This window comes from Capsicum annuum, unplaced genomic scaffold (assembly GCF_002878395.1).
Source record: "Capsicum annuum cultivar UCD-10X-F1 unplaced genomic scaffold, UCD10Xv1.1 ctg1489, whole genome shotgun sequence".
Taxonomy (NCBI): Eukaryota; Viridiplantae; Streptophyta; class Magnoliopsida; order Solanales; family Solanaceae; genus Capsicum; species Capsicum annuum.
Window position 1 is genome coordinate 2,423,279 of NW_025820303.1, and position 16,833 is coordinate 2,440,111.

At 35.4% G+C, this 16,833-nt stretch overlaps 1 protein-coding gene across 1 annotated transcript; it reads left to right on the forward strand.

Moving 5' to 3' along the window:
* The first annotated feature begins 14,088 nt into the window (after nt 1-14,088).
* On the forward strand, nt 14,089-16,833 carry LOC124890258. Its single transcript, XM_047402096.1, has 4 exons — nt 14,089-14,462; nt 15,691-15,755; nt 15,851-15,911; nt 16,477-16,833. Exons 1-4 carry the CDS (start codon nt 14,228-14,230, stop codon nt 16,638-16,640), a joined length of 525 nt encoding a protein of 174 aa, XP_047258052.1. The 5' UTR covers nt 14,089-14,227; the 3' UTR covers nt 16,641-16,833.

Below are 16,833 nucleotides of genomic sequence, written 5' to 3' on the forward strand. Positions count from 1 at the left end.
TATGAACACCCGATACCCATATATTCATGCATATTTCAAATTTTCAAGTTACAAGTCATTCAGACCATATTTATTTCATTACATTCATATTATAAATGCATTATTATTTTTTAGAATACCATGTTTGAGATAATCAGTTATCAGTGCATGTATTCGTATATATTTCCGTGTCATTTCAGTTGGGAGTATAGCTTAGCACCGAGTAAACACAGGGATGGTGGATCCTTCGTCATCTTAGGTGAATCGTTAGTAGAAGTCCCTTAGTTCTATAACTATATAGCCAACGTAGGTTATAAGGGGTCACCCATTAGTTTAGGCTTGACTTTATCTCAAGGGTCGCCCGTCAGTTTAGGATTGACTTTATAGTTTCACGAGACATCAACTTTGTTAATCCACACTGTTAGTGTTAGTAACCGTGAAAAAGTATTGGCACCCTTCCAACTGGGGTTATAGGTTGGACCCTGATTAGCTCAGATTGGGTATTTCGATTAAATGTTAGTTCCAATAGTGACAGATCAGTATTCAAACAATATCAGCTCAAGTTTGCATGACCAAGTGTTCAGTCCATCACCACTCAGTTATTTATTTTTTTACAGATTATTTTAGCACATGATTTACTTGGTCTTGCATTATTTTTACATGTTCATGCATTTGTGCTCAGTATTTATATGTACTCAGTCATCCCTAACTCACATACTAGTACATTTAAAGTACTAATCGCATACTCTCTTTTACGTTATGTTGTCTTATAACATAGGTTCGGACGCTCAGTTCCCTGATCCCGTTAGTCGGCTCAATATCCCTCAGCAGCAGTTGTGGTGAGTCCTCATCCATCGAGGAGAAGTATTTATTGTTATTTTTAGTATTTCTTCATTTCAGTCCGTTGGAGTTAGTTGGGGTTTGTCCCATCAACTCCTTGTTATTTTTAATAATTTGGGTACAAGAATCTGTATATGCATGCAACAATAACATCAACACAAGTTCAAGTCTAAGAGTAGAACACTTATGAAGTTTTTTAACACCTTCAACACAAGATTATAAATAATCTATCCAAGAAGTATGTTAACTTTCAAAAATGAGATGAAACAGAATTATAAGGCCAAGTCCCCAGACTTCACGGAGTGTTCTTAAGGAATAATTCCCCTCACTGTACCCGAGGTTATGGAATCTTCCTCCCAGGATAAAATGGCCTTCAATCCGAACAATAGTGGTACCTCAAATTGTTGGATTCTTTGAACTCACTCAACAACTTAATGATCACACAAGAATTTTTGTATAGAAGAAGAGCATTTTTATGGTCAAAAATCATACCAATACCTGAGGATTATATCAGGTATTTATAGCCTTTAATGTATCATTTTAGAAAAGATATATTGGTTCAGTAGAAAGCACCTTTTCAGTAGCAGTCACGTCCTTGCGCCCACTCTGTGCCGGACATGTGCCTGTTCTGCGGCCACAAATAATGTTTGGCATATTCCAATAGCTTCTGTGCTATATCTGTACCCACAGGCTGCGTACCTGCACTGCGTCTGCACCCGCAAGTCACTCTACAGCGCGAAATAGTATGCCTTTTCCCTCGAAGGGTCGCATCCCTTTATGATGCATTGCGTATGCATCTGCATGGCATCAAAAATGCGCCCGAACTTAGAGAAAAATAATACTATCAGATTTTGAATTAAAAATTTCACTTGTAAACAAGTTTCAAATAAATTTTGTCTAAAAAATTATATCTCATCGATCGATCATTTGACAAATCCAAATTCAAAGCCGAGTCGAGCAAGAGACAACTACAACGGCATGAGTCACCACCTTGTTCTTGCCTCACTATCCATGTGGAATTAGTGTTTCTCATTATAAACACTTACAAGTTCTGTTCTCCCACCAATGTGGGAGAATTGGTGAACTTTCCTTTAAAAAGAGTAGACTTTCCAATTTGAGAGTATACTTTTTAAATTGGTGTCTCTCTTCCCTCCACCATTTTCCCTCTATTTTCCATTCATATATACACCTTGAACCCAGCAATCCCCCATATAAATAGGGAATGGCTATCCTTTAAAGAAATTTACGGACAAGCATATGATCATTTACCAAAGGCTAATTGCATCTGAATAAGTAGGTTTCCCTTTGAACTTTCCATAGTGAACATGCATCGGATGTACTCGGTCAATTGGTATATTTGATATCTTTGAACCGTCAAACTTTAATGTACACCTATACAACACATGTCATACAACCAGCCTTTTACTGTTTATAGTTCTCACGGTTTTGTTCTTTTCATCCATGAACACGTCCTGATTTCATGAGCGTTTAGAGAATAGGCCTTTACTAATATTTTTCTTGAAGCGGATTCCACTTCGCCCTCACATAGGTGATTTGTAAATGTTCAATCCTATAGATTAAACTATTTGGTCAAATCTGTCAAATTTAGATAATCATTAAAAGACTTTTCACCTTAAGTCTTATCCTTGTTTACTAAACATTATCTACATCATGAGAATGGGTTGGGTATTGACAATATTGAACCTGTCAGTGTAATGCCCTAATTTTTCTAAACCGGAATGCTACACAGTGCTTATGACCCCGAAGGACCACAAGCTAACCCATGACTGATATCTATACCTGTACACTGCATAATATACTTGTAAAATATGGAAAACATGGATAATGGACCATAAGGTTCAACTGAATAAAAAAACTATCAAAACATGGCATCCATGTGGGTAGGAAATACCTAAAACAACTGAATCTGAATTGAATTTGAATACTAAATTTGAAAACCACTAAGTATTATCTGAATAAGGAGTTGAAGGAACATGTCTCCAACTAACTCCGTAAATTGAAAACTAACTGAATTAATAAATGAATAAATCAAGTAATATCGTCCTCGAATGAAGAGGACTCACTGCAACTCTGTATGCTGAATGCGACTGCTACTACTGGTCTGGAACTCGTGTCTCTGAACCTATGGTGTAACATGAAAAGAAAGCACCATAGCGCAAATGCATTAGTACAACTGGAGTACTGAGTATACGAGTGAGGTAGGCTAATGCGAAGGGTTTACATGTATGAATAATATTAACTGATTGGATGATATGAATGTAAGAGTGCAAACATACATACATAGTAACTGAGATCGTGAGTACGTGATAGCTAAATCTGTACGCTAATGCATGGCTAAAAATGTAGTTCTGATAGCATGAGGGACTGTATCTGACAATCCTGAATCTAATAAAACTGTCTGAGTTTTGTACTATAACTGAGATTTAACTGTTGATTTGACTGTATCTAACAGTCCTGGTATACGGATATCCGAAGAACTATCTGAGTTTTTTTACTGAGACTAAGTCTGAAACTATGGGAGGTAGTTGTTTAACCGACATGCCCTATGTATGCTAAAGTAGCTGAACTGGGGCCCAATCGCTGCCCTAATTAGAAGGGTGTCAATACCGTACCACAGGTAAAGACATGCTGTGAGTGACCCTCAAATCTGGCAGTGTCCCCAAAAGAGAACGGCGGATGTCCGCCCCATCAACCCTCAAGCTGGCAGTGTTGATGTTTCAACCTATGCTGGCTATATAGTTCTGGAACGCAAGGATTGCTTCTAAGAATCACACCTTCATCTGAAGCAGGTGAGTTCCTATTCTTGGGTTCGCTCGGTGCTAACTCCTACTCCCATCTGAAGAGACTGAACATGACTTAACTGACTATACATGAAATGGGTTTACTGAATTTCTGTTGACTGACGGAATAATACTGATAACTGACTGAGATCATGAGGTTTCTGAGATTTCCTGAGTCACATGACTGACTGAACTCTATGGAACGTGGCTTGACTGAAGATATTGTGACAACATGACATAGCTCTAGGCACACAACTATAGTTTCGAGTACGAATACCCCCAGGACTCGATAGAAGGAAACTGATACCCATGACATGACTTGCTCATAAGATTTGAGACCACAATTCATAATATTATAAGTAAGGGATAGTGTACTTCATGAGTCTATTCAACATCTCAAACATGGTAGGAAAATCCTGGATACATTTCGTGTACATATTCTATAATTCCATTATCACACATGCTTCACACTATAACAATAGCAACACATAAATAGCATAGAATTTATATTGAGTGTATAGCTAATATGGACTTCTAGCATCTTAGGCATTTTAACAAACACCTTGCGTGCACACCTTGGGCATAGGTTTTCTCAACAAATGTTAATCATCTTGAACCACCCAATTTCATGGGTTTTAACCACAAACATGCATACTTCATAGAAATCATCTTAAAATAATAGTCTAAAGTTTAAACGATGGTCATTGACATGAACAACATCACATAGCAACAAGGAAATCAAAGTTTCTCATTTAAAATCATGGTTCTTGAGCTCTATGAACGAAAGGGATCCATAGTGAACACTATGCATACCTGAATCAGGGTTCTTGATGTTTTTGAACTGGAAGGATATGAAATCCTTTGATTCTTGAAGAAGATTGAGTCTTGGTCTTGAAGATTTAATTTAAGGAGAAACCCTAGTTTTTTGTAGTGAAAGAATAATGAAAAGTGGCTGAAATCGGGTGTAATTGGGTTTATATAGATGAGTGTAAGTTACCAAAATACCCCTGCTAAAATGACCTGAAAATAAATTGAACGTGGCGTGTGACGGTCTGACTGACGGTCCTTCAGACTCTTGGTGGACCGTCATTTATCCCGTCAGACGTGGACCAGAAATGGGATTCACTGGATAAGGGTTGATGGTATGAGTGATGGTCCGTCAAATATCTGGTGGTCCGTCAACTCGTCTGTCACACCTAATCCAGAATGTGGCTCAACTGGCATGGCTTTGACGGTCCAAGTGGTGGTCCGTCACTAAGTTGATGGTCCGTCAACTTGGCCGTCAGGCCTTAACCAAAATAGGGCCCTTCTGCTGTGGAAATAACGGTCCAAGTGGTGGTCCTTCACTAGTTTGATGGTCCACCAACTGGGCCGTCACACTTGGGCGATTTTGACAGTTTCGAGTAAAACGTCCATAACTCCTTCGTTTGATGTCGGATTTGGACGAAATTGGTATCGTTGGAAAATCAACTCAATTTTCCACGTAATAGAAAGTGAAAATATAAAAAATACTGCATGTACAAAAATATATTTGTATTTCAAAGTTAGTCCTAGCATTCTTGAGATGTTTTCTAGCTAAGAAAAGGCACGGGTATTACAGTCAGACACAACTTTGTTTGATTTTTTTGAACCTAGTTCTTGGGATCTCCAGTCTGCTAGGTAGAGTTATCACCATGCTGACTTGTCCTAGGCCTTAAACCCATTCCCTTAGATGTCCTCTCAACTCCTTCTCTAGATAGGCCTTTTGTAAGTGGATCCAACACATTATCCTTTGATTTTACATAGTCAAAAGTCATGATTCCACTAGAAAGAAGTTCTCTAACGGTATTATATCTCCGTTTTATGTAATGAGATTTACCGTTGTACATCATGCTCCCTGCCCTACCTATTGTCGCTTGGCTATCACAGTGTATACATACTGGTGCCACTAGTTTGGGCCAATAAGGAATATCTTTCAAGAAATTTTGGAGCCATTCTATTTCTTCACCGGCTTTATCCAATGCGATAAATTCAGATTTCATTGTAGTGCGAGCAATACAAGTCTGTTTGGACAATTTCCAAGAGACCGCTCCTCCACCGATAGTAAATACATATCCACTTGTGGATTTTACTTTGTTCGATCCTGTGATCCAATTTGCATCACTATATCCTTCAAGTACCACGGGATATTTATTATAATGTAAAGCGTAGTCTTGAGTGTATTTAAGATACCCTAAAACTCTTTTCATTTCCATCCAATGAGTTTTATTAAGATTACTTGTGTACCAACTCAGCTTACTAATAGCGCATGCTATGTCTGGTCGTGTACAATTCATTATATACATTAAACATTCTAATTCTCTTGCGTACTCCAATTATGAGTCACTTTCACCTTCATTCTTTCAAAGTGCAAATATCACATCCATTGGAGTCTTGGCAATACCGAATTCCATATACTTAAATTTGTCAAGTACCTTTTCAATATAATGAGACTGTGACAATGCCAACCCTTGTGGAGTTCTGTGGATTCTTATTCCTAAGATCACATCTGCAACTCCAAGGTCTTTCATATCAAACTTGCTCTCAAGCATTCGTTTCGTTGCATTTATGTCCAAAATGTCTCTACTGATGATCAACATATCATCCATATACAAACACACAATGACTTGGTGATTTGGAGTGTCTTTAATGTAAACACATTTATCGCATTTATTTATCTTGAACCCGTTTGCCAACATGGTTTGGTCAAACTTTGGATGCCATTGCTTAGGTGCTTGTTTTAGTTCATAAAGTGACTTAATAAGTTTACACACCTTATTTTCCTTTCCTAGAACCACAAAACCCTCAGGTTGTTTACCCATCTATTGCAATAGATTGGTCATCTGTTGGTTGAACACAATCCAGATTGATGAACTGTATTGTGTTCTTCCAGCAAATGTCCATCTATTGCAACAGACAGGTAATCTGCTGAAAATATTTTTATAGTCTATTGTGTTTAGTTTCTATTACCTCTTTTTATTGATACACAAGTCAATAAAAATATATTTTTTTATATAATAAATAATAACATTTACATCCCCAACAATGAGTTGAATTTATCAAAGTTCATAACAAACAACAACACAAGTTTTACTATTATAACAATCATGGTGCATTACGATTCGGGCATGTAGTTCTTTTGTGGTCAACATACTTGCATACGGAGCACTTATTTTTTTTTTTATGAAAATGACTCTCTGAATCCACGTCTCCTCTTATATCGCCTTCTTTCTGATTTGATAGTGCTTAGATCAATATATGGAGGAGGTATTAATCTCTTTAAAATCTCTATAGGAACAACTCAAGATTATTCAGGAGGCATCGAATTAATATTCTCACTATGTCATTATATATCTTTCCACAGAATAATACGGGGACAAGCACTCATAAATTTGAGTTCCATATTGTAAATTATACTGGGCTTAGAGAATTACCATAGCATGTGGACAGGCTAATTTGTATAAGTCAAAAACTCTACATGTACAAGATCTTATTTGAAATCGACCATGGAAATATCATTATGACCGGTGATACTGAACTTGTAATCTGCTATTTGATGAGCAAATAACCTATTCCCCAAATTGATGTTCGTTGATATTTGTTTTCCTCAAGAAAATACATCAAAACACCCCTGAACTTGTCCACAAAACTCACCTTAGCACATAAACTTTATAGAATTATTTACAACCCTAAACAACTTTCAAGTGAATTTTTCACCACCCGAATTGCTAACATGGCAAATATTGAAAACCTCAGCGCGTAATGGACAAAAAATTGGAAAAAAAGAAAGTGGAGCACACATTTTAGTTTTCAGCCACTCAACCTTCCCTTATATCATCCTCCTCATACCCCACCACCCTTCTTCCGTTTCTCTATTTTTCTTCACCAATATCATCAATCAGCTTAATCAAAATGCAAATCAAAAATGTTTTCTCATGTGGATTTTTGTAATAAGTTCAACTTCTCACCAAAAAAATCTATAAAAAAATTCAATTTATTCCATTAAAATCAATTTTTTCTTAATAACCAAATTACTTTCAAATTTATTGAATTCTTGTTTTGATAAACAAATTGAAATTACTTATATGAAAAATATTGATACAATTCATATTGAAATTGTAATGAAGAATAAAAAATCACAAAAATAAAACCGAACCAAATAATTTTTTTAAAAAAAATATGACAGTCAAATTTGACAAAATATTTTAACATATTTTCTATCACTAATTCCGTTTACCCTCAAAATGCAATTCTTGACTTTATAATTGTAATTTTTCAAGAATAAAATTTCAAAGATTTGAATATAGAATCAAAAAGGAAAAGGAGAAAGAAATAAAGAAGAAAAAATAAAGGGAGACGGGGGGTGGGAGTGGGAGCGTTGGAGGAAGTGTTTATAGATGTGAAAAAAAGAAGAAGTGGATATGGAAAAGGAAGAAAGATCGGGCTTTGGGTGGGGTGGGTTAGGGGGCTTGAAGATAATGAAAGCGTGGGTGGGTGGATGGAGGCTGAAGAAGAGAGTATATATATATACATACATACATACATATATATATATATATATATATATATATATTGATTTGGGGGATTACTTAAAAAAAATATTTACGTGGTGCTGATGTGGCTCAAACGTGGCGTGTGTGTGCTGCACTCTTCGTAGTGAGAGTGGTATAATATTTTTGGGGTGGCATAAAATTCACTTGAAAGTTATTAAGGGGAGTATATAATTACCTGTGTAGTTTGGGATCTAAAGTAAGTTATGCAAACAAGTTTAGGGGTGAAATGATGTACTTTCTCTTTTATCTCTTCTAGAACAAATCTATTTCTTGTGTTTGCGAACTGTATATGCCTTTCATGAAATAATTTGGCATACTTCTTATTTATTTCATCAAATAGCACCACAATGGGAAATTCTCTTTCAACGCTAAACAATGAATTCACTAATTCAGCTATATTTGACGTCATAATATTATATCTATACAAAAAAATCACTTAGTACGACATCATACAGTATTAGAAACTTGTAACTCAAACAAGACATTAAATTTATAACAATATATCTATTTACCAGAAAAAATGTCTGGCTCCTTCTCTTAAAACCAACACGTTCGAGATGTTATGTTGTCTTGGGTGAAATATCCCTTATTTGATTGAAATGGTCAAAAAACTCAACTATAACATATGTTTTAGCTGCTCTATAAAATAGAGACACGTCCCTTTCGTTATGAAAGTTGCTTTGAATATTTTCTCCAAGATGCATCATACAACAACCAAAATGAGCTGAACTGTAAAAAATTAAATCCATCTTTGGATACTTGGATGCCTATCCAAAATAATACACAACTTATTTGTATCTTCGACACAGCTATGCATTTGTTCAAAAAATATTCATACGAGGCATCACATTCCTTGTCCACTATATAAAAAGCGACACGAAAGAAGTGACTCTCCTCATCCTGTGCCACCGTCGATAGCAAAACTCCTCCATACTTGCTCCTCAAGAAAGTCTCATTGATGGCTATGACTTTTCTCAACTGTTGAAAAATGTAACACCCTATGGTTTTCCCGGTATCACTTCATGATATGCTTAGAGGGGTGCTCATCTAAAAAGTTTTCTAAGTATAAAAAGGGACTTAGTCTCATTTTGAGCCCCAAATCTTTGAAGAATTATTTCACGACATTCCCGACCTTCAATAGTTAATATTTTAGCTAATTTATGATCCGGGAGGTCAATAGGTGTTCCCGGACTAGTTTTGGATTTTTTAAGCCGCATTTAGACCTTGTTTGGTGTTCCAAAACAGTGGACCAACGCGATCTTGGCGCACTGCGTCTCCCATCGCTTTGGTCATTTTTGTACAGGAATTGCCAGGAAAAAGTACTGAGGCTTGACGCGATTAGGGCGCGATACATCGAGTATCACGTCTATGGCATCGACCCACCGTGTCTCCAATCATGTCGATGCCCAGTTGTTTCATTTTTTAAAATCCACGTCCAAGGAGGGGCAATTTAGTTATTTTCCCCCACCCTTTTTCAGCTTTAACACGGGATTTAATCCCCAAATCACCAAAATACATGATAATTTTTCACAAATCACTCAAGAACACTTTCTAGGGTTTCAACCCAAAATCCAAGAGAACTCAAAATTTAACTATCACTTTTCAAAATTTCTACAAAAATCAGAATCCCCAGATCGAGAGCTTCAAGAATCACCCATCAATAGTTCGAATAGCATCCCTAAAGCAAGAGTTCATCCAAAAGTCATAATTTAAGGTACATGGGATTTTCCTAAAACTACATGGGTTGGTTTAAACACTTTGAATATGATTTAAAGTTTAGAATTCATGAACTTACAAAGGGGTTTTGAAATTTATATTTCGACTGTGCATTATGGACTCTTAAATGAAATTATTGTTTTGGTCTTGAGGCCTTTCCCCTAAATTGATTTGTAATCTTACATATGTATGTATGTATGTATGAAATTGAGTTGAATATTTAATTGAGAGCATGACTATTTACGCTCCCTTTCATGTTGCAACACTTCTTGATTTTAGAATGTTATGAGTTGAAGAATGTTATTTAGAAGCATGGTATCAATGTTTTTAACTATTGTTGAATGATTTAAAATTGATTTTTAAATTGATGAAAGAGAGGTTTTGCATGTTGATAAATGTTGAGTATATATATATAATGAAAGAATTGCATGGTTTGCCAAAAAATATGACCACCACATATTTGTTGAAATGATTGAAAAGATTTTTGCATAGTTTGTTAAATGTATTGAAGAATGAATCTTCTTGAATTATTTGAAGTATGGTGGTTTGAACTTTATGTTTTGAAAGAGAAAACTGTGATATGATTTTATGGCTCAGAATCATGACTTGCAAGTCTTGGTATGACGATACCAATACAGAAAATGCCATAGTAATTTAGAACAGAATAGAATGCAGATTTTCAGATTTTGAACGTAGAATGATTCATGTTCAGAAAAGGTTAAAATTGGGCATAAAGAGATGTTAGGCGGTTCCCCGAAGAAGGCATGAGTTTAGATAACTCATTATCCAGAATCGTGTTTTGCCGATACGGGTTATTACATCCCCTAGAGGGATTTTATGCTGGCCTAGTACCCTATGGTATATCAGACTTAAACACTCCAACCCTTGCGGCAAACTCACATTGGGGGCTTCCCCGCCGAGTCAATGGTGGATTCCATATAGCCCGTGGAATATCAGACTTGTAGGGGCGTGCCACCTAACTCAGAAGTAATACAAAGAATAGAATTGCATTGACAAGAATGTTTTATGATTATTAAAGAAGTGCCCATGTGTTTTAAATTATATCATGCATGATATTTCGTGGCCTGCTCTCACCTATGTTATATATATATAAATGCATTATTTTGGATTTCTCCTCGTACCAGTACTTCTGTATTGACCCCCTATATTTCAAGGTCTGAGGCTCAGTCTAGGGGTCCTGATAAGCTGTAGATTCCTTCAGGCAGGAGTGAAGAGTGCAGTTGGTGAGCCTTCTATATTCCAAAAGGCCTATTTTCATTTAAGTCATTTAGTACCTACTATAGTTTTGGTCTACTGATGGCCTTGTCCCAGATTCAGACGAGTTTTGATATCTAATGTAGTAGAGATTTCGTAGACTGAGAAAGATGTTTACATATTGAAAAACTTATTTTGGTATTGTCAAACAGATTTTGGATTTATGACCATGATTTTATTTTGTTATGTATTTTTGCTTTTTCTTTTTTGTGTATGAATGGTGTATGAGATTACAAGTTAGAAGGGCTCTCGGGCCTTCAAGGTTTGGGATGGCCATCACGTCCAGGGCTCTGATTCGGGTCGTGACAATAAACAAGAATCCATAACCAAGCATTGTGTACTTCAACTTTCTATTTTCATCAACAACAAGGCCATTTTTCTTCTAAGATTTGTGGACTCAAGCATGTAACGGTTGGCATCGAGGACTGATCCTCGTGCTCGTGTGTCCCCCTAACCAAGTCCTTGGCAATCCCCATGGCCATATGTATATTTCAATAACTGACTATCACACAATTATGTAAGGAGTTGATTGGTTATATCACTTGTAGAAGGTCATTTGCCATTGGGGAATCTATTTTGGAAATATTTACTGAGGACCTTTTACGTGGTATGACGATTATGGATGCTCCAAATCACATGTGTGGATCGTAACAGTAATGACGAATCTGTCAAAACTTAAGTACTTCACAACCCTCAACCACCATTTGCAGTTCGGATTAGCACGTCTAAAAGAAAAGACTTCGCTCGAATTAATCACCTTTTTTAGTCTGAAATCTTTTCAAGCAAGCAATAAACAAAGAAGTAGATAGTTCTATATTATTCTTGAATATCATTCCCTTGTAAAAACTAGTCTCGTTATCTTGAAGATTACCCGACTGTGTTGGTTGAGAAGAACTGTCCACCGTATTGCTCGCAATAATGGATGTAGATGTTTGATTATCATCTAGAATATTCATGTCCAGATCATTCAATTTATCATCAAACGTGTCTTGTTGTTCTTTTTCTACATTCTCGTTCTCATTCTCTCTCAGTTTTTCAATCACGTACACCCTGACCTAACTGAATCACTCATATAAGCATGCAATCGAACCTGATCGATTATCTTGAAAGGTAGTACCTTCTAATTTTCAAAAAAGTTGTGCATGTAGCTGATGACAAATTTTTTTGATTGATAATTCAGTCTACAATAGCTGATGATTAAGTTCACAAAATTATCATATGAAACATCACTTTGGACTGTTATAGCTATCATCTCTAGCATTTCACCCTTCTTTCAATGCCAAATATATCGATTGCTCTTCTCGATCCATTCACCATGACAATCCACCCTTATTGTTATTGATCCCTCCATTAGTGGTACCTAAATAAAGACATTTGTTAAAATAGTTATTAATGACATGATAATAAAATTAATAGTGATTGTGTAGTATTTTAACATGAACCCCAACAGATGAGTAATCTGTTGCAACGGGTGAATAATATGTTGCAATGGGTGAGTGATCTGTTGCAACAGATGACTCACTTATTAGATTCATGTTACGGTACTATAGAACTTGAAGCCGATTCCAACAGATGAGGCATCTGTTAGAACAGGTGACTCATCCATTGTAATAGATTATCCATCTGTTGAAACAGATGACGCACCTTTTGGGATAGATGTTACAGTACTACAGAACCTTTAAAGCTGATTCCAATATATGAGTGACATATTGCAATAAATTACTAACTTGTTGCAACAGATGAATTATCTGTTACAACAGATGACTCATCTGTTGAAATTAGCTTCAGGTTTTATAGTTCTGTAACATGAATACCAACAGGTGAGTCATCTGTTGCAACAAATATTTCTCTTGTTGCAATAGATAACTTAATTTATTGGAATCATCTTCAGGTTCTATTGCAACAGGTGAGTAATCTATTTTAACAGATGACTCCTATGTTGCAATAGATAACTCATTTATTGCAACAGATAATCCATCTGTTTGATTCATGTTACAGCACTATAGAACCATAAACATGAATCCGGCATATGAGTCTTCTATTGCAACAAATTACTCATCTGTCGTAAGAGATGAGTCATTTGTAGCAACAGATGACTCATATGTTGGATTCATATTTGATTTCTATCCATTATTGAAAAACAGCAGTAGCAGTGTACCCAGATGATAAATTCAGCTAAAAATTATAATTTTACTTACCAAAGTCACCTATGAAGTAATGCCAAAGTGATATACAAAATAAAATTTGATCTAAAAAATTGGTCAACTAGCAGCAGTAGCGGTAACAACAACAACAATGGTCAACAAGAAAAAGATGATGATGATAATGAAGAAGACGATGATAATGAAGCAGAAGATGATGAATAAAGCAGCAGCAATAATGAACTCAAAAATCACAAAGAGGGAGAAAACAACAATAAATTAGAAGAGAGAGAAACGCGTGTTTTTTTCTCCATTTTTAGTTATATTAGGTTTTACATTGGATCAAAGTTTAATTAAAAAACTTGTGGGTTATTCTCAAACTTTCCCTACTTCTTAATCCATAATAAAGTAATTGTCACCTACACTCAATTATTAAAACTTGAGTCACATACACCTTATTTTAAAACTCTTTTATCACTTTTAACAAGATTGTCCAGTTCTTTTTCAGTATATTTATTAATTGGAGAAAAAGGTGAAAAGACAATTTAGTTTATTCGGAGTTCTTTAGTAAAGGGGAAAACGTTCAAATAACTTTTCTAAAGCTTTTCACATTTTTAATATATTGTAGATGTAGACGTAGATCGTAGACGTTGATTAGGGTGAGATAATACAATTATTGTTTAATTTATTGTTTTTTGAGAAGTGTATCAAGTTAATCATGAACAAATATATATGAGTACTATTACTTGACATTTTTCTTATCCAAAATCTTGGTGACAACATTTTATAGAGGCCAAGTTCTCAACCACATTTTCCTCTAAAGCAATTTTATCCACAGACCATATATATACTTGTCATAAAGAGTGAACAAAGTAACATCAAATATCCATTAAAAAAAAAAACGATGGAATTATCTACAACTTCACAGTCTATTTCCTATGCTAATCTCCCAAAACTACTATTCCCTTATAGAGCTAATCTTTGTTCTTCCAATTCCATTAATTTTCTTGGATTTAATTGCATACCAACAAAACTAAAATGTAGTGCTAGGCAATTGAGCCAATTTGGACCTATCCATGCTTCTGTGGTCGAGAGTAATTCATCTAATGGTTCAGTAATATGGTTTCTTGAATTTATAGGTATGTGTTGTTTTTATCTTCATGATTTTTTTAAACATGTAGGAGTTTTTGGATCATCATGTGTTAGTACTTATTTGTAGAATGGGAAAAAATGGGATCAATTTTATGAAATGCAGTATTTAAACCAAAAAGGGACACAAAAAAGGAATATTTTAATATGCACCTAGGGGTGTTTCTTGACGGTCAATGACATGGGTTAAAGTTATGTTTTGACGGTCAATGTGTGAGTGGTTTCGTGCTCTATCTAAGCATTGATGGATAGAGATTTATATCAGTATTGATAAGAGATAGCATTTATCTAGTGAAATAGTTGAGTATGTGACCTGGATACCAATATTATCAAAAGAAAAGAACCCATCATACAAAAATGGTTTTTTTTTTAAACGTGTAGACAGGAGGAGTGCATGCAACTTGTTGGTACTTTGTTCATATGAGTCCAATTCTTTTTAATAGAAAATACAAATTTATATGTAAAAATTAATTAAAATTGCCATAAATAGTAATATGATCCTATAACTTTAAATACATAATGGGTTCACTTAGAGGCGGGGCCAAGATTTGAATTTTTATGGATTCTATATTCTAGAATAGCGACATTAGGTACTAGTAAGTGGATTCTGAATTTAACTTTTGTACATATTTTGTGTAAGGTATGAACTAAATTTATTGAGTTCGGCTAAGTCCTTACGTCAACTTCTAGCTCCGCCCACGGGTTCAATGCTAAGAACATTAAAGGTTAAACTCATAAAACTTAATTTTGGATCCTCATTTGCCTATGGAAGATTACCTTCTGCAAGAAAATAAGGAGAAGATGAAAATGTCCCGTAGCTTCAAGTTAACTTAAGGGACTATTCTCCGGCGCTTTTGTTAATTAATCATTAGATATACTTAATCAAATCAAATAATATGGGGATCAACATCAACGATTAAAATCACCATTTTCCCTTCTAGTTGTTGTTTTACTTTGTCCTTGAATTCATTACTACGAACTGGCTGCAGTATGTTCTGCTAATTGTTGATGTTCTGAAGCAAGGACCCAAAACTTTATGTTATACTTGCTTTCTGCTTTCATAAATAATGCGTTCTAAGCTGCAGATATAGTAAACTCTAGATATGGTTAACAGTAAGCAGGAGTTTTAAGCATTTCTTATGATCATCTCATCCATTTATATTTAGCTTAAACCTTTAACTTTGACTCACTGACAAGTATAGCGTACATCAAATTAAGGTGATGGAGACACAAAGCACATTGGTACTCCAACTCCAAGGCCACGCTCTCTTGAAATACCTTCCGTAAGTATTATGATGTGATGATCTTTTGTAACGATCCAATTTAGGGTTTCACTTATGTTATGTACGTTAACTTCAAGCTTTGTTACATTCTTTAGGGTGCAGTTACTATTGGACGTGTTGCTGATAAGGCAGATGTAGTCATTCCGGTGCCTACAGGTAATACAACCAGTTCTGTGTGAAGAGAATTTAGCCTATTAACATGGACAGTTCAATAACTTTTGCATTATCGGTGTAATTTAACATGTTGTATTTGATTGCCTATGTTATATTTTCAAGTAGTTAGTTCCACCATAGCACTTGTCTTATTTCTCAAGTAGTTAGTTTCACATACAATCGATAGTTACTCGTAATTGTCTTTTAGGTGACCTGATAATATAAAAAATCCATTTGCGCAATTGATGTATAGAAGTTAAAACTCTTTCAGAAATGCTTCACTTTTTTCACCTTTTCAAGGTGAACAATTGCATGCTTGAAATGCTGATTGGCTTCCACCACGATTCAAGATGTTCTGTGGACAATAAAATTCATGATTTCTCCGGAATGTATCAATCTCTTGCGAAAGCAAACTTAATTTCTTGATGTAACCCCCTCTTGCTCAATCAATTCTTAAAACATTGTCAAAATATACGGAAAGGAAAAGCATTTAGTCGAGGTAACAAAATTGCTGTTAACCAAAACATAGTTCATTCCTATGGCTGAAAATCTGTCGATGTGCAAACAGTATCTGCTGTACATGCTCGGCTGCAGAACATGGAGGAGTATCTCGTAGTGACAGATTTAGACAGCACAAATGGCACGTTCATCGGTGATAAGAGGCTCCAACCTGGTGTGGCTGCTGCTGCGTTACCTGGAAGTCTCGTGACATTTGGTACACAACTTTTGTAGTCAATCCTACATTTTACTTTCTGCCTCCTGCTTTCCCTTTTCCTTAAAAAGTAACTAATCTGATTTAACTTACATACACTGCTAATATAAAGAATCCTTATGTTATTAGTGTAATTTAACTTATTATAGCATGTTGCATGTTTTATTTTCCGGGTAACTAGTTCTACTTGTTATAGTTACGGACAGTTACTTG

Excerpts from the sequence above, each read along its gene's own strand:
- LOC124890258 (XM_047402096.1), top strand. The coding sequence starts at position 14,228 with ATGGAATTATCTACAACTTCACAGTCTATTTCCTATGCTAATCTCCCA. Across the intron at positions 14,463-15,690 it reads ATGGTTTCTTGAATTTATAG|GTGATGGAGACACAAAGCAC; the intron begins GTATGTGTTGTT and ends CATCAAATTAAG. Across the intron at positions 15,756-15,850 it reads GCTCTCTTGAAATACCTTCC|GGTGCAGTTACTATTGGACG; the intron begins GTAAGTATTATG and ends TACATTCTTTAG.